This window comes from Drosophila serrata, unplaced genomic scaffold (assembly GCF_035046125.1).
Source record: "Drosophila serrata isolate PLE 108 unplaced genomic scaffold, ASM3504612v1 contig_291, whole genome shotgun sequence".
In the NCBI taxonomy this organism is placed as follows: domain Eukaryota; kingdom Metazoa; phylum Arthropoda; class Insecta; order Diptera; family Drosophilidae; genus Drosophila; species Drosophila serrata.
In genome coordinates, this window is record NW_028257189.1 from 278,369 (window position 1) to 305,220 (window position 26,852).

Sequence of the window (26,852 nt, forward strand, 5' to 3'; positions counted from 1 at the left end):
GCGCAGGCAGCGCCCCACGTGTTGATGGAGAAGTTGCAGCCAGCGACAAGGAGACGCCAGTAGCGTCAGTGGTCGCAGACAGCGACAAGGAGACGCGGGCGGCGTCAGTAGTCGCAGCCAGCGACAAGGAGACGCAGGCGGCGTCAGTGGTCGCAGCCAGCGACAAGGAGGCACAGATACGCCATTTGAAGTGCGCTAAGTCAGCGCCCTATTGGAATCGGGAAGATACAGCGCTCACCCAGGAGGAGCGCCCGGCTGAATGGAGGGGAAGCCACCCCTATAACAACACGAGTGGATCAGCAACCAGTTAGTAGTGAAACAGAAACCTGGCCGCTGGTAGACATAACCACGGCAGCGGCTATATCTAGCCCAGCCACTACGGAGATTACATCAGCTCCCCAACATGGAAGCACTGCAGCCTCAACTGCGAACATCAATGCTAGAGAGGATCCCACGTTGGATCTCCTGGCGAGGATCGCAGCGCTGGAAAAGGAGCTGCAGCAGCTTAAGTCCCTGGGAAGTGTGGGCACCGCCAATTGCGCGCCAGTCGCAGTTGGCGCGCACAGTGTAGCGTCAGGCCAGCCGCCATTTTGGAGCGGCCCGCCATTAGCGACATCGGTTGAGGAGACCTCATGTAACGGGGTCGGGTCGGCGCCCTATCATAGTGTCGGTGGGTACAGCGCGTTCTGCACGCTGCCGCCACCTTGCAGTGGGTCACCGTTCACAGCACAGCACTGCGCAGACGGCGCATGTGTTTACACTACCGGATGTGAATACGCGCAACGTGGCATCAGTTTCGCCACTTGTCGGATCCCCCACTATATTGACGTCGAATGGAATTCAAGGAACATACGGGCCAAGAAAGCTCCCAGATCTGCCTATATTTAGAGGGCAGCCAGAGGAGTGGCCGATTTTCAGCTGTGCATTCACGGAGAGGAGACGGGCGTATAACTGCACGGATTTGGAGAACAATCAAAGGTTGTTGAAGGCTCTAAAGGATGACGCTCGCGAGGCAGTGAAGTCGCTCCAGTCGGCCAGGTTTGGCCGACCGGAGCAGCTTATACGCAGTCAGCTGAACAATATGCGAGAAGTGCAACCAATTTCGGAGCACAATCTAGCGAAGATTGTTCCCTTCGCTACCCGAGTGAGTAACCTCATGGCTTTCTTGCAGGCGGCAAACGCGGAGCAGCATCTGGGGAACTCATCTCTCATGGAGGAGCTTGTGGCCAAGCTCCCTACGAGCAAGCCCGTGGATTGGGCCAAGTATGCTGCGACGATCCAGCCCTTTCCCACTATAGTGCACTTCAGCGGATGGTTACAGGGCTACGCAAACGTTTTGTGTACCGTTTTGGATGTAGAGGGAAAGGAGCCGAAGCGTCGAGTTCTTCATGCTAATATCGACGCCATGAAATGCGATCGACAGGATGATCGGCACGGATGTTGTCCAATTGTGGAGGACAACACGCAGTTACGAACTACAAGGAATTTATTGGAACTCCGCCACCGGGCAGGTTGAGCATGATGAGGAGGCGTAAGCTCTGCTTCTCATGCTTACGAAGTGGGCACACGACGAGATTCTGCAATGTGCATAGGGAGTGCCAGATTAATGACTGTCGCAAGTTGCATCACCGTCTGCTGCATGACGCGGACGATGAGAAAAGGCCGCAGCAATGAGGTGGGTACAGTCGCCACAACGAAGGGAACCAGCAGTCATCGGTTTCCAGATACAGCCCGGGCAGAAGGTCATTACCACGAGACGGTCACAGGGACCACGAGGAGAACCAGCGGCCCGCCGTAAACAGCCTGGAGAGAAGGGCACCACAGGAAGCGGATTCGCCTGTGCAGAGGAATCTAAGCTGCGTTGACGCCGAGGGAGGCCGCCTTCTGTTCCGTATACTGCCAGTAACGCTGTACGGAGCCGGACGGACGGTGAATACGTACGAGCTCTTTGATGAAGGATCCTCCGTTACGATGATCGACGACGAACTACGGAGGGATCTGGGAATACAAGGAGAGCGCCGACAGCTAAATATCCAATGGTTTGGAGGAAGGGCATCCAGAGAGACCACGAACGTAGTGAGTCTGAAAATAAGTGGAGTTGGAAAGTCCACTCGCCATGTACTGAGAAACGTGTATGCCATTTCGAGCCTACCGATGCAGACGTTAAGTCGGCAGGATGTCAAGGGTGTGCATAAGGATGCGCGCCTGCCGATGAAGCCTTACAGCAATGTGGTGCCGAAGTTGCTCATCGGCCTGGATCATGGACAGCTGGGATTGCCACTGAGAACTAGGCGATTTGCCAGTGAGGGACCGAGCTAGGCTGGGTTGTGTTCGGGCCCGTAAAGGGGCAGTTCACTTCGCCATCACCGAGGTCCTGCCTACTTGTCGTGTCGATGGATGATACGGTGGAAAAAATGGTAGAGGATTACTTCGATTTGGAGAACTTTGGTGTGAAGCTTTTGTCACAGGTCGCAGCCAGCGACGACATGCGGGCACAAAGGATACTCGAAGACACCACGGTGAGAGTGGGGCGTCGCTACCAAACGGGACTACTCTGGAAGGACAACCACGTGAAGCTGCCACAGAGCTATGAGATGGCGTACAAACGGCTGGTCAACGTCGAGAAGAAGATGAAGCGCAACGAACAGTTGGCGCTGGAATACTGTCGGATCATCAAGGATTATGTTGCAAAAGGATACGCGAGGCGGTTGGAGCCACATGAGGCCGCGGAGAATAGTGATCGGATATGGTATTTGCCACACTTTGGTGTCGAAAACCCGAACAAGCCCGGTAAGGTCCGGCTTGTGTTCGATGCGGCAGCCAAAGTTGGAGAAACGTCGTTAAATTCGGCGTTGGACAAAGGACCTCAGCACTACAAGTCTTTGCCAGCCGTGCTCTTTCATTTCAGAGAAGGAGCAGTCGGAGTCTGCGGTGATATCAAGGAGATGTTCCACCAAGTGCTGATCCGACCCGAAGATAGATGTTCCCAAAGATTCCTTTGTTTACGTGATGAACGTAATGACCTTTGGCGCAGCCTGTTCGCCGAGCGCTGCACATTACGTGAAGACTGTGAATGCCCTGCGATTTCGTGATTCGGATCCGAGAGCAGTCAAGGCCATCGTCGACTACCACTACGTCGACGACTACGTGAATAGTTTCGCTACAGAGCGCGAAGCTATTAGCGTATCTACCCGTGTGAAGGAGATACACGCGAAAGCTGGATTCGAGCTATGCAAGTTCTCATCCAGCTCACCCACCGTGGAGACGGCGTTGGGACCACCTGGACGAGTCAAGAGCGTTGGATGGGGCGAGGCTGAGCAGAAGATTCTTGGAATGCGTTGGCAGGTAGCCACGAATGACTTCAGGCTCAAAGTGGAGTATCACCGAGTGCCAATCAGCGTTCTAAGAGGGGATCGAGTTCCTACGAAAAGGGAATACTTGAGCCTAGTGATGTCAACGATCGACCCACTGGGATTCCTGTGCTGCCTGATGATTACAGCGAAGCTGTTGCTGAGAGAGATTTGGAGGCAGAAGATCCAGTGGGATGAACCACTACCGGAGGAGATTGGCAAGGCCTTTGCGATTTGGCGTAAAGAGATGGATGCCGTAGGATAGTTCCGTTGTCTTCGCCATTATTTTGGGCACGGAGCAGTTAGAGCCATAGAGCTGCACGTGTTCGTGGATGCAAGTCAATCTGCATTCGCGGCGGTGGCCTACTGGAGGGTCACATATGAGGACGATAATGTGCTGGTGAGCTTCGTATGCGCAAAGACGAAGTGTGCCCCTATGAGAACGATGTCGATCCCACGGTTGGAGCTGCAAGCAGCAGTTCTTGGAACCAGACTAATGAACACTGTCAAGGAGGAGCACAGTGTGGTCATCAACGACGTGGTCTTATGGTCAGACTCGAAGACGGTGCTGAGATGGATTGGCAGCACACACCGCCGGTACAAGCAGTTTGTCGGGAATCGAGTGTCTGAGATTTTGGATTCGTCGAAGGTTTCCCATTGGCGATGGGTACCTACAGCCGAAAATGCGGTGGATGATGCGACTCGGTCGCAAAGAGAAGTGGACCTTAGTCAGGAATCCCGATGGATACGTGGACCTGCCTTTTTAAGGCAGCCAGCAAACAGCTGGCCGGCGCCTGAAAAGGAGATTAAGCGTGTTCCAGATGCCCCTGATGAAGAGGAGATGCCCAGTGAGTTTGCCTTGGCTGCGGCGAATGGTTTTGATATCTCATTCCAGAGGTTTTCGAGCTTCAGTCGCTTGGTTAGAACCACAGCGTGGGTCTTGAGGCTTACGCGCCGGTGCCGTAAACAGAGAAGCGTGCTCGAGGAATACGGCCTTACAGCAGCAGAATGTCCGGCTGCAGAGAACCTGTTAATCAGGCAGGCTCAATTGGATTCTTTTCCCGACGAGATGAGGTCGATGGGATGCGGAAAGGGTGTCGCCATGACGAGCGACATTCGAGGGCTGATGCCCTACGTGGATGACCACGGAGTTCTACGAGCTTATGGCAGAATTGATGCCGCATTATGCGTTCCGTACAGTGCGAGGAGGCCCGTAATACTGTCGCACAGGTACAATCTTACGGAGATGATCGTCAATCACTTCCACGTCACAATGAAGCATCAATACGTGGATGCGACGATTGCGGATATCCGGACGAGTTTCTGGGTCGCGAAGATGAGGCGAGTTATGAATAAAGTGATCTCGTCGTGCAACGATTGCAAGTTGCAGCGAGCCCGGCCGGTGCCGCCGATAATGGGACCCCATCCAGAAGATCGACTGGAAGCGGGAGGTTGGCCATTCAAATACACAGGATTGGACTACTTTGGGCCACTGTTGGTGACTGTTTCCCGTCACAAGGAGAAGCGTTGGGTCGCCTTGTTGACGTGCTTGACGACAAGGGCGATCCACCTGGATTGGCACATGATCGGTTGACGGATTCCTGAATCATCGCAAATAGGAATTTCGTCTGCCGTAGAGGACCAGTACACAGACTGCGCAGTGATAACGGCAAGAACTTCGTGGGAGCAGAAACGGAGGCCAGGCGCTTTGGAGACGTATTCGAGATGGAGAAAATTCAGGATGAGCTGTCAAGCAGGAGCATTAAATGGATCTTCAACTGCCCAGCGAACCCGTCTGAGGGAGGAATATGGGAGCGAATGGTGCAATGCGTCAAAAGAGTACTGCGTCATACCCTAAAGGAAGTCGCACAGAGGGAACATGTTTTGGAGAGTTTCCTGATCGAGGCGGAGAATGTCGTAAATTCATGTCCGCTTACCCATTTGCCGGTGGAAGCGGACCAGGAAGCACCGTTGACGCCGAATGACCTATTCAAGCGAGTAGCCAATCTGCCGGATACCCCTGGCCTGGGTGCGGAGTTGCCCAAGGAATGCTCTACACGAAAGCCCTGGAGGATTGCTCGCCTACTGAGAGACCGTTTCTGGAAGAGGTGGGTCCTGGAGTACCTACCTACGCTGGTGCGGCGCGAGAAGTGGTGCAGGAGGACGGAGCCCATCCGTCAGGGCGACATGGTCATCATCTGTGATCCTGCCTCGCCCCGACGAGAGTGGCGCAAGGGCATCGTGGAGGAAGTCTACAGCGGAGCTGATGGAGTCGCCAGACGCGCTACATTGCGCACAAACAACAACGGCCTATCTCGGACAATGATGCGACCCGTCTCTAAACTTGCGGTTTTGAATTGAGTGAAGCGGTTCTTCACGGGTTCGGGGATGTCGACGATCGAATATTGTAATCGATAGGCGTAGATAGTATATTAAGAATAACGTAAAAAATACTGATGGATTTTGAGCCCAAGAGTGAACGGGCATATTTTTATCGCTAAATTAACCGTGAAAATTGAGCGTCTTATTGTCGTGCGAAAATTAGGAGGACACACTGCGGTAAGCGCGTGTGAGAGTTTTTTGAAGTGTAAAATTAAGGTTAAGTTAATTTTTCCGCAGAATAAAACGTACGAACTTCACATCTAATTGTCGGCCTCGGGCCAGGAGGCTTCCCTATTATTTGGCGGGAACCAGAGATGTGGAGTCGTTAAAGGCAAATCCAAGTGAAGAACGACAATATATGTACATTTCCCGCAAAAATATATTTACAACACTAAATATATACACACATGCATAGACTCAAATGTAATGTAATATTCCTGACTTGCAAAGCACGGTGATACAGTGCCAACAGTGCCACCAGCGACTTTAAGGAAATTTAATCCAAAATAAACAATTTAATTTTGTCTAATAATCTTATATTATCGGCCAATACTTATCGTTACACTAATTAGCTTATAGCTAGGCTAGCTGGGCTAGGATAGTTTTGGCGGGTTTTTACAAAATTTTTAGGAATTGTTGTTGTCGTTGTGTTCCTTAGACAAAATCAAAGGTTTCCAAACAATTTTAAAATTATTGTCATATATTTATTATCTACTTTGTAGCTATACTACGATTCCGATTGATTTTTTAAATTTTAAGTATAATTAAATCTAGATAAATAAGTTTCGAACTTATAAACCAGTTTGAAAATACAAAATCATATAAAATCATTATGGCACCATCCGTTTTAAATTAATTTATTTTGACCTTTCACCGTCTGAATCAGTTCGAATCCAAATTCTGTATCCATTCTATCTCAGTATACGTACAAAATGCATCTTGACCAAGTCCGAGCGCTATGGTATAAGATCGAGAAAGAGTAAGAAGCGTGTTCAGAGGGAATTTCAGTTGATTTTGAATGTGCGGCAGAAATGCCTACGTAGCTACAACTTAGTTATTTCCTAACAGAGCGTCATAAAACTCTAGAGTCCATTGATTATATTCAACCTCCTACGATCAGCCTTCACGCCAAAAGGGCAGTTTTAGGTTTTAGTTTCATGTTGTTAGTTATATATCACATTTCTACCAATAAAGACCCTACGCATGTCGCGTAATACCCCGAAATAGTTCCCGTGTTTTTATTATCGAGTGCATCGACAATTAGAGCGGCCCGAAATAGTTCCGTGTTTTCATTATCATGTGCATCGACAATTAGAATCGCCCGCCTCCAATAAACAATTGTTATAAAGAAGCTAAGAGCAAAAACACTATACAAAAAATGAAGGAAAAGAAATCGGACCACATACTGTTTCTTATTAAATAAAAACACATAAAAAACATAAAAGGAAGTTCTGTAGTTTATATCCCCTTGCAGATAGAACTTCAATCACTAGGAATTAATGCAATATAAATTATATATATTTATATAAAAAAAATGAAGTAATGCCTGCTTTCAATTCACTCACCTATATGTACATTACATTTACAGTTTTACATTATTTAAGGATCGTTTGTATGGCAGCCTGTTTTTCATAAAAATAAAATTTGATAAAAATTTATTGAAAATTTAAAAAAGTTATGATATATGTACTTCTTTTTTAATTTTTTTATCATTCCTATGGTAGCTTTATGATATAGTCGTTTGCTCCGGCCCATTCCGACATATATACAAGTGAGAGTACATAGAAGACTGAAAAGTTTCGTTCAGATAGCTTTAAACTGAGAGACTGGTGTCCGTAGAAACAGACGGACAGAAAGACAGACGGACATGGCTAAGTTGACTTGACTGTTGATGCTGATCACTGATCTGCTGATCTGTAATGGCTAAAATTATAATACCCTGCAAGGGTATACAAATAATCTGCACAGAAAACAAACTACGGAGGGCGGCAAAAACTATAAGAAAAGAAAAAGGTTCGAGGTCCCGACAACATTCCTGCAGAGGACAAATTGCTGAGAACAGACCTCAAATCGTCGTAGACTGTTAAATACGCGCATTACTAGACATTTTTATCTAGATATGTCTATCGAACCTTTTACTCCGGGTGACAAAAATAGTCGCAGTCATCACAGCACGAAATACCGAGTACGCACAGCGAAAGTTGACATCAATTTTTTTCAGCACGAAATACCGAGTACGCTCAGCGAAAGTTGACATCAAAACAATGCGGATGCTTTTAATGGAAGTGACTCACACAATCATGCTGAACGGATGCGAGGTCTGGGTAGAAACTCTTGAGGCAGCCTGCAGATCAAAGTCTTTACTGAGCGTGTAAAACATAACTTCAGCATTAGTCATCGCAAGTGTGATACCAGTCGATCTATTAACTAGTTGACAAAAGAGAGAACGAGATGTGGCAGACAGACGATTAACTAACTAACTGCGAGACGAGCGTCAGTCTTGTGGAATTCTCTTATGTGGTTTGTAGCCATATAGAGATGATTTTTGGCTGTTTGTAGCATTGCCAGTATTATGTCGTCCGGACCCGAGCTTTTGTATTTCTCAAACGAATCTGCGTGAGGTTATGAATTCTTTCGTAGTTTCCCTGGAAAGTAAGTGTCAACTAGTATTTCTAGTGACTCCTCTATTGTAGCTGTACCATCTGCTCTTTTAATTAGGGTAGAGCTTGTCTGCCCTTTGGTGCTTTGCTTATTTTCTACATGTCCTTAATGCCTTCCAGTGACTCACAGTAGCTCTTCCAGGAATCCTTCGTGGCTTCATATACTTAATTTGTGTATGCTTTTTGTGCTTCGTTGTATGGTTAATATTTCTTGGTTTCATAGCTTGTATTAAAGGACTTCGGCGCTCTTCACCTCATATCCCTCAGTTCCTTTGTCTTCCCCTAACTTCTTCCCAACTTTGGAAGCCTCCCGTGCTGTGTTGCCGTATTTCCCTTTTTATATATTGTAACTTTTTGACAATTAATATTATCAAAAAAATTATATTATTAATATTATATTATCAAATATTATCAAAATAATATTATCAATCATTCGTTTCCGAGCTCCCCCAAAGCGTGTGCCTCGCGTTCGCATCGCACCTGATCAGAACGGTCGTCTTCAGTTCAGTAAGTCCCTTCTCCCTGGCGTGGACTAAGGATAGCCCAAGTTTCGCCAATCGTAGCCATACTGAACGTCTTTTCAGACGTGAGTTTCTGTTAAATGTATTGGTTTTTTTTTTTTAATATCCGAACTGATCGCAGCCAGTAATTAACTTGAGAATAGAGAAGTTTGATAGACTTGATTGGCCTTAATATCCATTTTATTCTTAAAAAAAAATAAGCAAGACCAGTTCATGCAATAAAAATATTTATTAAACGGTCATTTTGTAATTGTAAGAAATAAAGAATATAACATTATGAAAACACAAGTAAATTTGTGTCTGTTCACGTCAGGAGGCCCTTCGCGGCGCCGCCACTGCGCACCGAGTTTCCAAAGCTTGGCCGCTCTTGCACTCCCGCAAGTCGGCTCTTCGCGCACGGCTCATCGGGCTAGTCTAAGCGCTCCCGCGCCCACTCTTCGATGTCGAGCCGGATCCGGATATCTTTCCGTCCTTTCACCAGTAGTTCCCGGTGATTTTTCCGCTAGAGATAAGTATATGCTTGCTTCCGTCTTGTTCTTGCTGCCGGTCTTCAACAGTGGGCCGAACATTTAATTTCGGTCGCACCGCTACAAAATTTATTGTTCTGTTCGTGTCAACTCCCCTTCCGAGTTTTCCTGACACCATGGCAGTGAGAAATTCCACTTTCTATTCGCCTCCGAACTTTGAAAATTTCCATCCGTGTCCGTTTTGTGTGCGCCGCCATCCTCCTCGCCGTCTCTTCGATTCCCCGTCGTTCATCCACTTGCCAACGGTCGAGGCCTATGTGCAGCCACATACACACACACGCCTTCTAAACTTGTGCTAATATTTCCGTACAAAAAAAAGTTCTCCGTGAACAGTGAAATAGTGTTACAAAAAGAAATAATTAATATCGGCCAGCCGGTGTGCGTTTGTTGCGGGAATTCACCCTGCTCGCCGAAAAGTCCGCCGCTGTCACGATATTTTCGCTAATTTTTGTGCTGTATCCATACTCATTTTTTCTGTTCGCACAATTCAATACAGTCCACTTCTCGACGCTCCACTGTGCCAATACAAATCCTACATATTTACATACATATATATTGGGCAAGCTTCTCGCTATTCTGGGCTGAGCATCGATCTCCAAGTTATTACATACATATATATACACGCCCGCATAAGGGCATATCAAGTAATTATTTGTCATTTTTTTGGTGTTCTCTTTGTGCCTAGAGCGTGTACAAGCAACTGCACTTACACATTCGACAGCCGAACAGTGCCGACTAGACAAAATCCACCACCTACAATTTTAAAAAGAAATAAATTTCGTAAACCAAGGATTTAAAATTATCCGAATTTTTTAAAATCCTATTTTTATTTATATCAATTTACAATACATACATATATATTGGGCAAGCTTCGCGCTATTCTGCGCTGAGCATCGATCTCCAAGCTATTACTATATATACTATTCTAAAATACACAAGAATTTTAATTTCGAATTAAAATTATTCCCATAATTTAATTACGGCCGGTTCCGTCAATCCGTTTGGGAAGATCCCAGTCTGCATCTCCGCGACCCTCTCCGCTTAAATAAAAGTCCACTGCTGTTCGCTCAAGAGCAAACCGCTTTAAATACTAGCCCAGCTCCATCGTCTAGGCTCACTCACTCACTCACGGACGACCACAAAAATGGCTCAAACCGCCATCGACATTGCGTTGAGGAAGTTTATTGCCACATCAGACCGTGTGAGTCAATTCGAGGCAAAGATCCAACCTCTAGATGCCCCAGAAACCACCCAGCCCTCTCCTTTCACGTGTAAAGTGCGTCGCGATCAGATTCGAGTACTGTGGGAAAAGGTCGAAAGGGATTACGATAACGGTTCTGAACTTATATAGGCATCCGGTGAGAGTACCACCATCGGGCTAACGCTCCAGTCCAGATACGAGCATTGTTTCTCGGCCTACGAAAGATGTAGTGCCGACCTCCAAGAGTTGATGGAAAAGGGTGCTTCTCAGTCCGTGCCGATTTCCCCAAACACGTCCGTTCCGGAGTCGGCTGGTTGTCGCCTGCCACCGGTGGACACCGAAACTTTCGCTGGTGACTGTCTTCGGTGGCCCACATTCAGAGACCTTTTTACGGCGGTTTATATTCACAACTCGCGTCTCACCCTGGTGGAGAAATTGTTCCACCTACTATCCAAGAAAACTGGCGAAGCGCACGCCATTGTTTCCAAAGCCCCGCTCACCAATGAGGGGTTCGTCGCAGCTTGGCAAAGCCTCACCGACCGCTTCGAGAACCGGCGGTTGTTATCCCCCAAGAGTCCGGCAGCGCGCTAAGGGAGCTGCAAGGCACTATCCAGAGCGGCATTAGAGATGACCGCCATTCAGGTCGAAGCCTGGGACTGCCTCCTGGTGTACATGGTTTCCACGAAGCTCCCCAAGCTCATGCTCTCTATGTGGGAGCAATCTATCCACAATAAGGACAAAATTCCAACTTGGATCGAGCTAGACGAGTTTCTGACCGAACGCCATCGTACGCTGGAGGCCATCGACGACGTTACGCCTACCAACTCAAGGCATTTTCCGCCAAAGTTGTCGACTCCGAGGGCCCCAGCGCCCCGGCTTAATTTTTCTTACTTCAGAGTGACTCCAACACCCAGAAGTTGTGACCTGTGTTCCACCCCCTGCAAAGATGTCCCCGTTTCCTTAAAATGACCGTAGTCGAGAGATCAAATGTCATCCGAAGAAAGCAACTCTGCTTGAATTGTTTGGCACGAGGCCATCAGCAGCAGGGTTGCCCCAGTGTCCACTCCTGCCTTACATGGCTTACATGCCGCAGACGGCATCACACCCTGCTGCATCCCAGAAACTCTTCCTCCAGTGTTCAGATTGCTGCTGAACCTTCCAGCCAAAGGATATCCGCGTTCTCCACGCGAATCACTTCTCCCAACGCCTTCAATTACTGGGTACCCTACGACATCAAGAGCAGACGTTTCCGAGGTATTTTATCCTACCCATGCCGAGTCTGCAGCGGAATCCATCCGCTTCGAAAATGCCACAAGTTCCTCAGGCTTAGTTCTGAGAAGAGGCTCAGCGCGGTGTCCACCAACCGCTACTGTTCCAACTGTTTGGCCCGCGAACAATCCCAATGCAAGTGCCGCAGAGGTGACCGATGCAAGACGTGCATTCAGAATCACCACACGGTCCTGCATATGCCTGGAAGTCCAGTTTCCGCACCACTCAAACGCTCTGATCAGAGTTCCAATCCAACCGATTCCAAGGTTGCCACCGAACTTCATCCGCTACCGACGTCGACGTCACCTCTAGGATCCTACGCCTCTCCCCGGCCACTCCACGGCCTTCGTCCACCGCTCCACTCCGGTGCGCATAGGCAATTTCCACCGCTAGCCAGGACACCCTGCAGAACGCGGCAGTGCTTATACAGGACGAATATGTTGCAACCCTTCGCGGCGCCGCCTCTGCCCACCGAGTTTCCAAAGCTTGGCCGCTCTTGCACTCCCGCAAGTCGGCTCTTCGCGCACGGCTCATCGGGCTAGTCTAAGCGCTCCCGCGCCCACTCTTCGATGTTCGCGAACGCCCGCTCCCGAGTTCCCGAGCTTCGCTCGCTGCTAGGCGAGCTGAGGGACGGCTAGTTCACGCTCCACTTCTTGGGCCCGCTCTCGCACTGTTAAGCTTAGCTTTTCGGTCGGGAGCGCAGCCCTTACGTTTAAGCTAATTAGTTCTATGTATGATGCGTAATAAAGCGGAACCAATTATTTTGAGCTCCACGACGCCCCCTACTTATCATTTTAACCACTACGTGTTATCATACTTTCCGACTGCGTCGCGGGAGCTATTTTCCAGTACAGGATCTTTAGCGGCAGGATCGCCCCCCTCCTTTTCAGTGTTAGTGATACATTAATTCAATTGTCGCATTTTGTGTTATTCCAGACAACCATTTTCTAGTAAAGTTGCGCAGCTGTAAAGGATCCTCGGTATTAAAGTCATCCATTACAGATTGCATTTGCTCCTTGAGTCCATCGGCTATCGATGTTGTTATGCGGTCCTTCAACAAATTTGTGATTGGACTTAAAATAATGCCAGTCAATTGTCTTATTAAACGATCTTGTTCCAATTGCACCTGGATGTTACTGTTGAAAAAATAACAATTGTTAATAAGCTTGAAACAGTGAAGGCTGAATAGATAATTAAAAAAAATTGAGCAAAAAGATGGCCAATTTACTGTTGAATTCTGAAAAGAAAGCGTGGGTTGGCTGAGAAGATAATTTGAAGTCTAGTGTAGTTAGTTTAGGGCGAAGGCGAGAGCGCAATAAAGCTCTCTCGCGCTCATCGCGAATTCGCCTCGCCTTCGCCAACCTTAGCATAAGCTAGGCTAAGCTAAGAAATATATATTACTCGCATACTTTGAATTCGAATCATCATATCATTTTTCGTCCGTGCCAAATTCTTGCCACCACATCTCGGTTTATTTAAAATTTTAATTTTTAATAAACTAATTAAAAAATTCATGGCGACCCCGGGTGGACAAGAATAAAATTGTGCGTTGTGCATCTGCATTGCTTTCAGCCGCTCAGTCTCTCGGATGGAGGCCCGTTCTTCGTCAGTCATATTCGTAATCTTACATCTGTTTGCTTCTGTATTGCGAGTACGACGACCCAAACTCGACTTCTTGGGTGGCATGACTTCGTTTCTTACTGAACCTGAACAAAAAAAATAAAATTTTTATCTCCAATTTCTTCTTTCAATATGTTTTGAATGATTGACAGGAAATGCTTTGATTCAGCTGGCTGCCTGTAAAGGGCGCAGGAGAAGGGGCGCGGGGAACCGCGAAAAAAATTGATATATTCGCAAATGCAGATAAGCTATCAACATCAAAAGTAAACAATAACCGAGCTGGAACCTCAACGCATGTTGTGTAAAAATTTGGGCTTAAACGGTTCAGAACTTTTCAAGTCTATGAAGGAAGTAGACACGAACAGAGCATTTTTATATATATAGATATCACCAATCAGAGGTATTTGTGCAAAAAATTGAAAGCTGGAGTAAAATAAAATAATTGTTTATTATCTTGTGCTGAAATATTGCACCTCGCTTTCAGTTCTTGGCACATACGTATTTATAGTAGAGCAACATTGCATGTTTTATTTATTCAATTATATATTGTCTAAAATTAACATATATACATACATAAAATTGAACCGCACTTGGACGCAACATTTATTTTTGTTATTTAATGTATAATATTGCAATCACTGTCGCCCCCTTCCCCTCCTCTCTCGTTAGAACTCGCTTTAATAGTTGGGAAGTTAATCCAAGCTTGCGCACCAAAACATAAAGCCTTGTGTACTAGCAGCTGCAGCGGTGAACTTTTTCGTTTTCGCTTTCGCTTGTGTGCCAGTGCAGTCGTTGTTGTTGTTGGGCTTTCTTAGTTTGGCGCGCTTAGATTAGCGGACCGCCAAGTGACGCGCTACCCTGTTTTTGTCGGGTATACTCTTCTTCGGTCATTTGATTGGCGGACCGCCAAGTGACGCGCTACCCTGTATTTGTCGGGTATACACTTTTCGGCGTCACTTGCACCCACTATTAATATAGATACTGCGTGACTCGTTTCAATTAAATAAAATATTTGTCAACAAAATAAAAATATTAATTTGTAATATTAATTCATTAATTATTAATATTAAATAATTATTAAATTAAAAAGAATATTTATCTATATATATTTTTTTTATTCTTTTAATTGAGTGTTTATTTGATATTATTTTGATATTATTTATATTTGATTCGAAAGCTATAATTAATACTTTCGTCGTCTTTCTGATTTAAACAATAATTCTCGGCCATTATTATCATTCTTGGGAAAATTAATTTAATTAATTCGTAAAATGACCCAGGATACAAAAAATAAATCTCTTCTGGAGGAGTTAAAAAGCAAGCTCCAAAGTAGGGTCAGAACCATTCGCCGATTAAACGAGCGGCTGGAACAGGGTTCGATTCCGATTTTAGAAGAAGAATTGAAATGTCGACTCGAAAACTTAAATGCTTCAATTAACAAGGCAAATCAAATACAAGAACAGATAGAAGAAATAGATAGTGGCGATGAATATGGCGACGAGTTGGAAGAACTTAGCATCGTGACCAAGGCAAAATTAATGTCATTATTACCTGCCATTAGGACAGCAGCCAGCAGCGAAACTCCGGGATCAGCTGCTGTAGCACCAACTCGTGCGCGACTTCCGAATTTGGCATTGCCAAAATTTAGTGAAAATTCTTCGGAATTCAAAAATTTGATTAGCCTTTTCGAAACTTTGGTTCATAAAGACGCCAGCATTCCAGTCATCGAAAAATTTAACCATTTAATTTCATGTCTCTCTGGTGAAGCTTTAGGAACAATTAAAGCTTACCAAGTCACCGAGAGTAATTACGAAAAGGCGATGGCCAGTTTAAAAAAGGTTTACGATAACGAGTGCCTCATCTTTATGAATAATATTTCAACATTGTTTAGTCTTCCAAAAATATCGCATCAATCCGCATCCTCCTTGAGAAATCTTATCGACACTGTTTCGTCGATTTACGGTTCTCTGCTATCGATAGGAGATGATACAAAAATTTCGAACGCAATGTTGATATATTTGGTATTAAATAGAGTCAAGCCAGTGACTAAACAAAAATGGGAGGAACAGCTCGATTATGAGACATTGCCAATTTGGTCCGATTGTGAGAAAATGTTAAATCGCCGATACCAGCATTTATCGGCTGAAGAATCGACAAAACCAAAGCTGGAAAAATTACCGTCAAGCAAACCACATAATCGAAGCTCATTTTCGTGTTCCTCCTCCAACAGCAAGCCTCAGCAAACTTGTAGCTATTGCAATGCAGAAGATCATTCACTACAGAATTGCAGCCCGTTTGGGCGTCTCTCTGTAATACAAAGGTTCGAGTTTGTTAAGTCAGCCTCCTTATGCATCAATTGTCTGCGAAAAGGCCATACTGTGTCAAAAGGCAAAGGAAAAAAGTGTAGAGCGACCGCTCACATCACATTCTGCTCCACAGATACACAGTGCCTGATAAAAGTGTAGCGTTGCCACCCCTTCAAGAGAATATTTATCCGCTCTTTAACCAAGAGCAGCTTTCCACGTCACATGTTATGCATGCTATGTCATTGGACAGGGTAATCTTGGCTACGTCAATCGTAAGCGTGGGCACAAAAGCGGCGAATACGTGGAATTATTTGGGGACTAGTTAGCCCAGGGATGTTAAAATCACCTAGAACTACTTAATAGCAATAATCCAAAAAACTATAAGAAATCAATTGGGTTGCGTAAAGATGGTTAAAATATATCCGATTTGAATGTCGGAACATTTAATAAAATTCGAACTACCATAGGCAGATAGCAACATTGACAGAAATTCAACAACATTGCATTCCTCGAAACTTTATAATTCCGACGTAAGTCCGGAGGAATCATTAAGAGGACACCACCCTTTCGCTTAATAGGCGATCTATTCGGTGTACAGTACATACATCTGGGAAAACTTCGGAGCTAAGAATTTTCGTCTTAAAATAGGTTTCTGTAAAAACGGTAACCTGATAAATAAATGACAGATTACATTTTCTGAAGTTTAATACGTAAACTGCTTGCATTCTGATAGGAAACACAAATTGAGTTTATGAGTATTTTTGAAAGTGAAAGATAGAAATAGTGGTGAAATTGTGATTGTGCCTTGGAAGATTTATTCCTCTTGTACCGCTTTTTCTTAAGTTTGGGATCCCCAACAACCCGTTTGCTCACCAAATGGAGGCTTTGCAGCAGTCTGGAGTCCCCTTCCCCGAGCAGGGGATGGAGGTAAAAATCAGGAAGAGGAGGGTGGAGGTAGATACTAGTTTTTAAAAGCAAGAGATGAAAATTAGAAAATTCGAAGTCGATATCTCTTGATTCTTTCTTACATGTCCATTACGGTAAAACACATGCTTACTTGTCGTAAGGGCGCTGCGAAGTTGTGGAGCAGTCCGGTCTCCCATGTTGGCAATGGTGGTGACCTACCGTAGAATAGAGGGATTTTTCGCTCAAATTTTGAAATAGTATGGGCTCACTTTATTTAAATTCTAGAGATAAACGCCTCCATGGCTTCTAACTTAGATATAATAATAATTTACATTTTCTTTAGCATTCTGTAAAGGCTGTGCCGAGGGAGACTACTATTGAGTTTTCAAAATCTCGAGATTTTTTTAGAACCCATTTGGTTTACCGGATATAACGACTAAGAAGTCAAGATTGGAACAAGGGAGAGAGAGCTAAGATTAGTAGTGCACCACTGGGAGCTTAAACTAAATTGTGATATAAGACACAATAAATACAAAAAATTTAATTATCGTGAACACACACAAAATTAACTAGATCTTAGGAAAATTTAAATTTTGAAGAATTAAATAACTAAAATGGAAAAATTATGTATTTTAAAAGTATATATAATAAAAATATATATTTTGTTAAATTACGCCTCAATTATAAAAAAAATCACGATCTTATAAAAAAAGTATACATATTCATTAAATATTCTAAGCTTTTTATCTATTGGTTTGTGCAGGAGACTATGTGAACCGCCAGTTGTTACAAAATATCCCGATACTTTGGACTGACCCTATAGAAAATAGAAGACAAACCACTGGGTACTCCATTAGCTAACTCTGTAGCTAACAAACCCAGAGTCTCCGGGTACACGAGTACTTATGATACACTGACCCTTCAGTAATCGTAAATGACTACTCTACATAAGTACTTTCTTAACAGACCCTGTGGAATATACAATGCAAATCAATATACAAAAACAAAACTATTATAAAATACGTAAGCAAAAGCAAAAGCAATAATCTCTTAATTTTTAAGCTAAAAGATATGGATAGATTACTGTCAGATCCAATTGTTATCTGCTGGGGGATACAAACTTCGGCATGGAAAAGTTAGCTTCTTTTGTTATTTTACACACAATACCTGTGCAACTAATAATTTTCTAAAATTTTTAGACGGTGTAGAAGTCTCGCAAAGCCATATCTTTTTGCACACTCTTACAAACTAACATGAAAGGAAGCTATATATATATCCTTGCTGAGAGAACTTCGATTACTAGAAATTAATACAATATAAATTATATTTATTTATGTTCAACAACAATGAAGTAATACCTGCTTTCATTTCATTCACATATATGTACATATTATTTTTACAGCTTTACATTCACAGATTTGTATTTTTCCTCTATATCTAACGATCAGTCCTATGGGAGCTATATGATATAGTTGTTCGATTTTCAAAAAATTTTACGCAAAATTGTAAAGTAATGAAATAACTATATCTTTACTTTGATGAAAATCTGTTGAAAACTGAAAAAGGTTTAATTTTTAATTGAATTAATTTCTCGATCGTTCCTATGCGAGCTATATGATATAGTACTCCGATTTTTATAAAATTTCACACAAAATTGTAGATTAATATGAAATGACTATATCTCAAATTTGATGAAATTCTCTTGAAAACTGAAAATGTATAATTTTTTTGTAAAAATTTTCCGGTTATTTCTATGGCAGCTATATGATATAGTCGTCCGATCCGGCCCGTTCCAACATGTATATATGTGAATGTATATAGAAGACTAACTACAAAGTTTCATTCAGATAGCTTCAAAACTGAGATACTAGTTTGCGTAGAAACGAACAGACGGACAGACAGATGGCTAGATCGACTCGGCTGTTGATCCTGATCAAGAATATATATACTTTATATGGTCGGAGGTGCCTCTTTACTGCATTGCATGCTTCTGACTGAAACTATAGTACCCTGCAAAGGTATAATAATTTGGTCCGAATTTTTTTTTTAAATAAATAAATTGTGAGGTCGCATTTCAATGTATATATCATTATCCTATTATCTTTCAATGTGAGGGGAAGTGTTTCTTTCTTGCGCTGTTGATTTGTGTTAAATTTTACATATAACCACCGGGGTTAAATTAAATCTTATATTTTGTGTAAAACATGTTCCCGTTCACTTCACGTGTGTTAGCAGCTGTTCTGATTTGTGTATTTAATTTGTTTTATTTCCCAATTAAGTGTGTTGCTAGTGTTAGCATTTGCAAATTTTGCATTCCTTTTTGAGCCTAACTCATGAAATGTCATAACTCATGAAATGTTCTTGTCGCTGGACACCCAATTTAATAGCCTTACGCTATTAAATGAGCCAGCCTCCGAGGCGCAAAAAATACGGTATTGGTGGGCAGCATGTAGGCGGACCCCAGCAGCACCCTCCCTTGGCAGAGCACTCGACCTTAGCATTAATTCCAAGAGTGCTGAGATCGAGCGCTAGTAAAGATTCCGTGCCCGAATGTGCCGCAGGAGTGCCATACCGCCGTTAATATATATTTTGCCCCTGGAGGGTTCCAAATTGTAGCATGCGGACTAGTTAACTAAGTTAACCGGGCGACGGCAATGACCGATCGTTCGAAAGCTTGCTCCGGCCAAATTGCTGACCCAGCATCTGCCCATTGAAGTAGCCGCAATGAGATTTACTTTTGTTAGCTTTTAAGTTCCATTTTGATTTTAAAGAGCCTTCGCTCCCAGACCTAACTCCGACAATCTGTCGTTAAACCCCTATTTTACAAATCTGTCTAAGTCCCTAGGCCAGCAGATGAAGAAGGACAGTTATCCCGTTTTGACCGACATATTAACATCTAATTAATTTGCGCCTAACTTGAAAAGAACCCACTAAAACAAATAGGGGAAACGTAAGTGAGCACCTCCGTTCCTATACTTCCATATATCTGCATTTGAGTAACTTCAAAATAAATCAAACAATCGCTGGCAGAATAATTTATGCAGCTCCGCTTTTAAAATTTTCGTGTTTATTTTTTTATGAAATAAAGCTTAATTAACTCATTATTTTATTGACAATTTAAATTGTGAAATTGTATGTGCGATAATAATATTTGTTATATGCTGTTATATCTGTTTTGTGTATTGTTTGCTTTTTTTTAGCCAATAAGTACGAATATTAGACATCTCGGCTTGAACGCAAGTCCGCCGCTGAGAAATAAGTTAATCGTGAATTTTTTAAAATTATTTTTCGCAAAATATCGGCGTTTAATTCAGCAGTTTGGATGTGCATAAATTGTAAATTCATTTATATTATTCGTTGTGTATTTCTTGGTATTTGCCTCAAAGTAAAATGTTTTATAGCTCCACTCCACTGCTGTAAACCCGATACGGCTGCATATGCATTTGTGTGGCAGTTCTTCAGTTCTTTGTTTTTCGTAGCGGAGGCTCAGTCCCCGCGTACCCCTTGCCCTGTCGCTGCTTGACAAAGCAGCAGCTTGGTTTGACGAGCTCAGCTACGGGCCCCCGCTAACCCCTCAGTAGGAATTATGGACCCAGACCAGCTTAAAGCTGTAATTCAGGCCGCAGTTAGCCATGCCCTGGCGGACAGGGTCGGCAAGGAAGAGGAAATGCGCCAAGCCGCACTGCAGTTGGCCGCTCAAGTGGCAGCAGTGCAAGTCGCACCCACACTTGCAGAAGCTCCAAACATAAAAGCTTATGAGCCCATTGACATCAAAGACAATGTTCAATGCAACGAGCCCTTAGATGCCGTTAAATGCCTGCCCGAATTAACGGGGGCACAGGAAAAATATGTGTCTTGGCGGCAAGCGACAGTAGCCGCATATTACATATTTAAGAAATAGCTCACGCCATTACCAGGCGGTAGTCATAATTAGGAGTAAGATTAGGGGCCCTGCCGATGCAGTGCTATCCTCGTTTGGCACAATATTGAATTTCGATGCGATCATAGACCGCCTCATCGTCCCTCGTCACATATAGTGATAAGCGACAGATTCACGTCATCGAGCAGGAGATGGGCACCCTCACACAGGGAAGCCTCACGCTCCTACAATACTATGACGAGGTTGAGAAAAAACTCACCTTGCTCACAAATAAGGCAACTATGTGGTACGAAGCACCAGCGGAAACAATTTTGTGCGAAAAATTTCTGGATGATGCGCTCCGCATTTTTATTTCGGGCCTCAAGCGCAGCTTCTCCGATGTCCTTTTCTCGGCAAAGCCAAAAGACATGCCAACTGCGTTGGCATTGGCCCAGGAGGTGGAATCAAACCACGAGACATTCACTTTTGCAACATCGTTTGCAAAGAGCGTGGAGGATAGGGACAGGAAGCATATTCCAAAGGCGCAAGATCGCAAACAAATTTCCTATCACGGGCACCACCATGTAAGCGCGGGTAAAAACCAACACTTCACTAAACAACACAAGGCTCAGGTGCACTCCGCTTCGAACAACGACAGCCGTCGGAAGAACACGCCAGAGCCCATGGAAGTTGACCCTTCAATGTCTAAGATGCTCAAGCCATCTCAAGCACCGGTCTACCAAAATAGGAAGCCGGCCGGGTCTGATCGATCCGGTCCGCACAAGAAGCAGTGGGTTAACCACATCATATAGGGCCCGAGCGAAATTGAAGTAAAATTCATCGCCGCAGCTTCAAGCGCGGCCCAGAAAATCATGATGATGCCGTTCATGAATATGATTCGGACACTATTAATTTTTTAGGGGAAAATCCCTGCTACCCGTCATCAGACGAAGAGTAGCGGGGGTAGATATGAGGCTTTTAATTGACACGGGTGCGGCAAAAATTTTCTTCCGTCCATACGAGGGACTGAAAGGCGTCCGCCCGGTAGAATCGCATTTCACGATACATTCGCCACCACCACTAAGAAGTGCTTTGTCTCCCTATTCAACTTGAAGGCCACGCTCTTTATATTACCAGATTTGTCCTCCATTGATGCCATAATTGGCCTTGACCTGTTAAAACAGGCAGGGGTATCGCTTTGTCTAGCTTCCGGCCACCTCAAATGGGGCTCCGAAGTAGAGAAGTTAGATTTCCAATCGTGCCCCGACGTCAATTTTACCAACATTGATTGTTCGGACGCGCCGCTTCTAGTTAGAGAGGCCTTTACCAAAATGCTTGGCGAACGAAAGAAAGCTTTTGAAAACCGCAACGAGGCCCTTCCTTACAACACGTCGGTGGTAGCTACCATCAGGACGGTTAGCGAGGAGCCCATATATGCCAAGCTTTACCCATACCCAATGGAGGCTGCAGATTTTGTCAACAGCGAAATCCAAAAGCTGCTAAAAAATGGCATAATATAAAAGTCAAAGTCCCCCTACAATAACCCAATATGGGTAGTAGACAAAAAGGGCACTGACGAAGCGGGCAACCGCAAAATGCGACTCGTGTTAGACTTTCGCAAGTTGAACGAGAGGACGATACCTGATCGCTATCCCATGCCAAATATCTCTATGATACTAGGGAATTGGGCTAAAGCCAAATACTTCACGACACTCGATCTGAATTTAGGCTACCACCAGATCACTCTGGCAGAGCGTGACCGCGAAAAGACTTCCTTTTCCGTTAACGGAGGAAAATACAAGTTTCGCCGGCTTCCGTTTGGTTTGAATAATGCTGCCAGCATCTTCCAAAGAACCATCGACGACATACTGCGAGAGCAGATTGGCAAATTTTGCTATGTCTATGTTGCATGTGGATTGTGTTCTTAAGAGCATGCACGACGCCAACATGAGGGTGTCAGCACAAAAATCGCGTTTCTTTAAAAAGAGCGTTAGTTTTGTGGGATTTATTGTCACTAATAAAGGTGCCACAACAGACCCAGAAAAAACCAAGGCCATACAGGAATTCCCCGAACCCAAAAATGTATTCGAGGTGAGATCGTTCCTTGGCCTGGGCAGTTATTACCGATGCTTCATCAAAGATTTTGCATCAATAGCTAGGCCTATATCTGAAATTCTTAAAGGGGAGCATGGAAGTCTCAGTAGGCACAGATCCAAAAATATCCAGGTGTAATTTAGCGAGCAGCAACGGCTTGCTTTCCATAAGAGGATTTCCAGAGGATGTCATCCTCAGCTATCCCGACTACAAGAAGGCATTCGATCTAAAGACGGATACCTCGGCATTTGGCATTGGCGCGGTACTATCCCAAGAGGGAAGACCCATTACTATGATAACTAGGACCATTACGGACCGAGAGGTTAGCTACGCTACTAACAATCGTGAGCTGTTAGCCATAGTTTGGGCAATAGCCAAATTACGCCATTACTTTTATGCAGTAAAGGATATAAATATCTATACTGACCACCAGCCGTTGACATTCGCAATTCAAATGCGAAAATCAAACAATGGAAAGCCCGCATTGACGAGTCCGGCGCCAAAATTTTTTACAAGCCCGGCAAAGAAAACCTCGTTGCGGACGCCCTCTCAAGACAGCAACTTAACGTTCTGGGAGAGGAAGAAGCTTTTTCTAGCGCAGCCACAATTCACAGTGAGCTGTCGCTCACCCACACTATTGAAACTACGGATAAGCCCTTAAATTGTTTTCAAAGCCATATAACTGTGGAGAAGGCACGCTATCCGTCGAAACGCAGCTCACAAATCGGCCCAAGAAAGTGTGAGGTAGGTACTCTCAGAATACTACTTCCCAAAAATGGCTAAACTAGCGTGCGAAATCGTCGCTAATCGTAGGACATGCGCTAAAGCGAAATATGACAGACACCCCAAAAAGGAAGAGCTTGGTGAGACACCGGTCCCATCCCATGTAGGAGAAATGCTACACATTGACATTTTCTCCACGGACAAAATATATTTTCTTACGAGCATTGACAAATTCTCAAAATTTGCCATGGTCCAACCAGTTCCCTCTAGAATCAGAGAACCATCTGAAACCGGGATTACTACTGCTAATGATTGTTTTTCCTAAAGCCTATGACTATTGCGACAATGAACCATTGTTAAACTCGCACACTATCTTGACCATGCTGGAAAACCATTTCGGCGTTAGCGTTTTAAACGCACCGCCCCATTCACAGTGTCTCAAATGGAGCGCTTCAGTGGAGCGCTTCAAGTGAAACGCTTCAACAGCACTCTGGTGGAACTCGCCAGATGCCTTAAAATTGATAAAGGCATCAGCGACACCGTCGAGCTAATCTTACTGGCCACAGCCAGATCCAACAAATCTATCCATTCGGTCATCGACAAGAGCCCAGCCTACGTAATTCAAACACAGTCGGATGAACCACTGTATGAGGTTCAGGATAAGATTAAGATCGCCCAAGACAAGCTCAGGAACAGGGAAAATGCTTTCTGACAAAACAGGGTGTTCAAAGTTGGCGAAAAAGTCCTGGTAAAATCCAACAGGCGACTAGGCAACTAACTCTCTCCATTGTGTGAAGAAAAAGTGGTTGAAGCAGACATGGGGACCACAGCCTTTATTAAGGGGAGGGTGGTCCACAAGGACAACCTTAGGTAGACGAAGCATGGTCAGTTGACATTCGTCTGATAATTTTTTACAATTTTTTTATATTTTTTATTCCTAGCCACTTGGCATAAGTTTTCTTATTATCATTTGTCATTATTATTATTATCATTGTTTTTATTTCCATTATTCATTCATACGCATTTTTATTTACTACGCTTTATTTTATATGTTTGGTGGTGGGTTACTTAAATTTTGCAAAGCACTTCAATAAATCCAAAAATTACAGGTTCACTTCTATACCTCAGTTATTCCTTTTGACCCTAATATCGACACACTTCACGGACTACTCGCAGGCCAAGTACATTCCCATCATTGATGGACGAATTTTAGTATGGGAAGAATTTTCATTTGTAAGACACACAGCAAATCTCTCAGAATACAGGCGCATGGTGGAAGAGACTGGTGACATGATTCACATGTTTCCCCAGTCGCACATGCAGAAACTTTTGAGCGTGGATGTCGTTCATCTGCGTAACCTGCTCGAATCATTGAGCATCCACCATAGGGTAGCTGGGAGTTTAGACTTCTTGGGAGCGGCGTTAAAGGTAGTGCTGGGAACGCCAGACGCGGAGGATTTTGAAAAGATCAGACTGACCGAATTCCAACTTGTTAATGCAAACAATAGACAGATCAATAATAACAGTAAAGTACAGGAACAGATTAATAACATCACTATCATATTCAATCAAGTTTTGAGGTCGGCTAAAGAATCCCAAATTGATTCGGGACACCTATACGAGATTTTATTGTCTCGGAATAGGATGATTACAATGGAGCTGCAAAATTTATTGCTTGCAATAGCGCTCGACAAAATCAATATAGTTAGCCCTAGCATACTAGATAATGCAGACCTGGAAAGTATGTGGATAGAGGAGCCCACAGATACCCCCATCAAAGATATATTGTCCGTTGCGTCCGTTAAAGTTTTACAATCCACTCACATTGGACATTTCATTATTAAGTTTCCTAAAATTAAGTCAGCTTTCATCAAGATCGCCGTTTTTCCCATGTCGCATCATGACACGATGCTCAGACTAGAGGACAAGGTCATAGGGGATTGCGACGGAGAGATCCACACGGTAAAAAACTGCTCCATGTCACCAGGGGCCACATTTTGCCAACTGGCGCTGAGAAGATCTTGCGCCCAGGAACTCCATGCGGGTGGAATTGCGCACTGCTATATCCAGCATAGCGATCTGCATCCCATCACTTACGTGGATGAGGGAATCATCATCATTAACGATCACCCGGCTCTTGTGAGTGTGGACAACGGCACTTACGTCCACTTGCGAGGAACGCACCTCATCACCTTCATCGAGAGTAACGAAACCCGAAATCAATCATGATATGGCCCATTAGAGGGCACCAGGAGTAGCCAGCTCGCCTTCCCTGCACATCACACTGGAGCATGACATACTTAGCCTCCCGTACCTTCACCGCTTAAGTGAGCGTAACCTGGAGCAAATTAAAAGATTCGGGGAAGATGTCAACAACTATCGCTCGCACCAGATATTGCTAATTGCGGGAGCAGTTTGCTGCGCGTTGATTTGCGTCGGCCTCACTTATCGGCGAGTCACCCAGGTCAGGAGCTCCACGGCCCAACTAAGGGAGGTGACTGCCCAAATTGGATCGGCCAAGGGCGGCCTTAATCTTGAGGGGGGAGTATTTATCTAAGTGACCCGGGCGACGGCAATGACCGATCGTCCAGAAGCTCGCTCCGGCAAAATTGCTGATCCAGCATCTGGCCGGAAAATCGTGCATAGCCGGCAAGCACTGCCCATTGGAGTGGCAGCAATAAGTTTAACTTCTGTTAGCTTTTAAGTTCAGTTTTGATTTTATTCTTGACAAATAAAGAGCCTTCGCTCCCAGACCTAACTCCGACAATCTGTCGTTAAACAGTAGTAGGGAAACGGGATTTTCGGGACCTTTGATGTCGGCGAAAGGGGTAATAAAAATGCAATTAATGGGTTAGCTGTCAAAAAATTTAATTGCTTTGAGTAATAGAAATGCAATTAATGAGGGTTAGCTGTCAACCTGTCAATGGATGGGGTAATAAAGATGCAATTAATTAGGGTCAGTGTATGTAAAAGGACATTTGTGAACAAGTGTTCAAGCGCCCCAACAAGGATGTGGATAGGAGTGCGAAAGGGAGGGGAACGATTCCGAAGGATCCTGGAGCGCACGTGTACGTTGACCCACAATCCTCACTTAAAAAAGGGACGGGGGTGGAATTGAAGAAGGGTGCTAACGGAAAAATCCACGCTCTACTCGATCCTCGAGCGCACTTGGACGTTGACCCACAATTCTCACTTAAAAAGGGACGGGGTAGAATTGAAGAAGGGTACATGTCTTGTAACGGAATAACCAAACTACAATCATATGAATGACGCTCACCACGCGCGTGTGATTTTCCCTGTGAGGTAGTTCATGCTTACACACATACACACACACCACCACCACCCCATCCTTTCACAAATACGAGGAAAGATTACCCTCTCCACCCATTCTTTCATTGACCAAAAGATGTGCCCTTTTTTGGTTTGGAATTATG

At 44.5% G+C, this 26,852-nt stretch overlaps 4 protein-coding genes across 7 annotated transcripts in view; 3 read left to right on the forward strand and 1 right to left on the reverse strand.

Annotated features, from left to right (window-relative positions):
- LOC110179908 (uncharacterized) overlaps positions 1–26,852 on the reverse strand; it is a 129,075-nt gene that overhangs the window by 2,633 nt on the left and 99,590 nt on the right. The window contains exons 4-5 of one of the 4 annotated variants that reach the window (XM_086836632.1): positions 16,894–16,957; positions 16,751–16,797 (exon numbers count right to left, since the gene is read on the reverse strand). The exons of 1 other annotated variant lie outside the window; for it this stretch is intronic. In XM_086836632.1, coding sequence (XP_086692758.1) covers positions 16,771–16,797; positions 16,894–16,957 — 91 coding nt within the window. In that variant the 3' untranslated portion in view covers positions 16,751–16,770. Of the gene's footprint in view, positions 1–12,732; positions 13,047–16,750; positions 16,798–16,845; positions 16,958–26,852 lie in introns of those variants that run through there. 2 more of the 4 variants (XM_086836629.1, XM_086836631.1) reach the window with 2 other exon arrangements.
- On the forward strand, positions 183–1,823 carry LOC147643139 (uncharacterized). Its single transcript, XM_086836640.1, has one exon. The coding sequence runs from the start codon at positions 1,082–1,084 to the stop codon at positions 1,514–1,516; it is 435 nt and encodes a 144-aa protein (XP_086692766.1). The 5' UTR covers positions 183–1,081; the 3' UTR covers positions 1,517–1,823.
- Positions 1,548–2,319, forward strand: LOC147643140 (uncharacterized). The gene is made up of 2 exons (XM_086836636.1): positions 1,548–1,584; positions 1,676–2,319. The coding sequence occupies exons 1-2, from the start codon at positions 1,548–1,550 to the stop codon at positions 2,317–2,319; spliced, it is 681 nt and encodes a 226-aa protein (XP_086692762.1).
- LOC147643141 (uncharacterized) lies at positions 2,394–5,711 on the forward strand. Its single transcript, XM_086836637.1, is given in 4 exon segments — positions 2,394–2,982; positions 3,035–3,589; positions 3,653–4,920; positions 4,923–5,711. Coding segments are annotated over 4 exon segments (3,201 nt in total).

What these genes read in the sequence shown, in the direction of transcription:
- LOC147643139 (XM_086836640.1), top strand. Translation starts at nt 1,082, where the DNA reads ATGCGAGAAGTGCAACCAATTTCGGAGCACAATCTAGCGAAGATTGTT.
- LOC147643140 (XM_086836636.1), top strand. Translation starts at nt 1,548, where the DNA reads ATGCTTACGAAGTGGGCACACGACGAGATTCTGCAAT. An exon ending in ACACGACGAGATTCTGCAAT is followed by an intron (nt 1,585 to 1,675) that starts GTGCATAGGGAG and finishes CGCAGCAATGAG; the next exon opens with GTGGGTACAGTCGCCACAAC.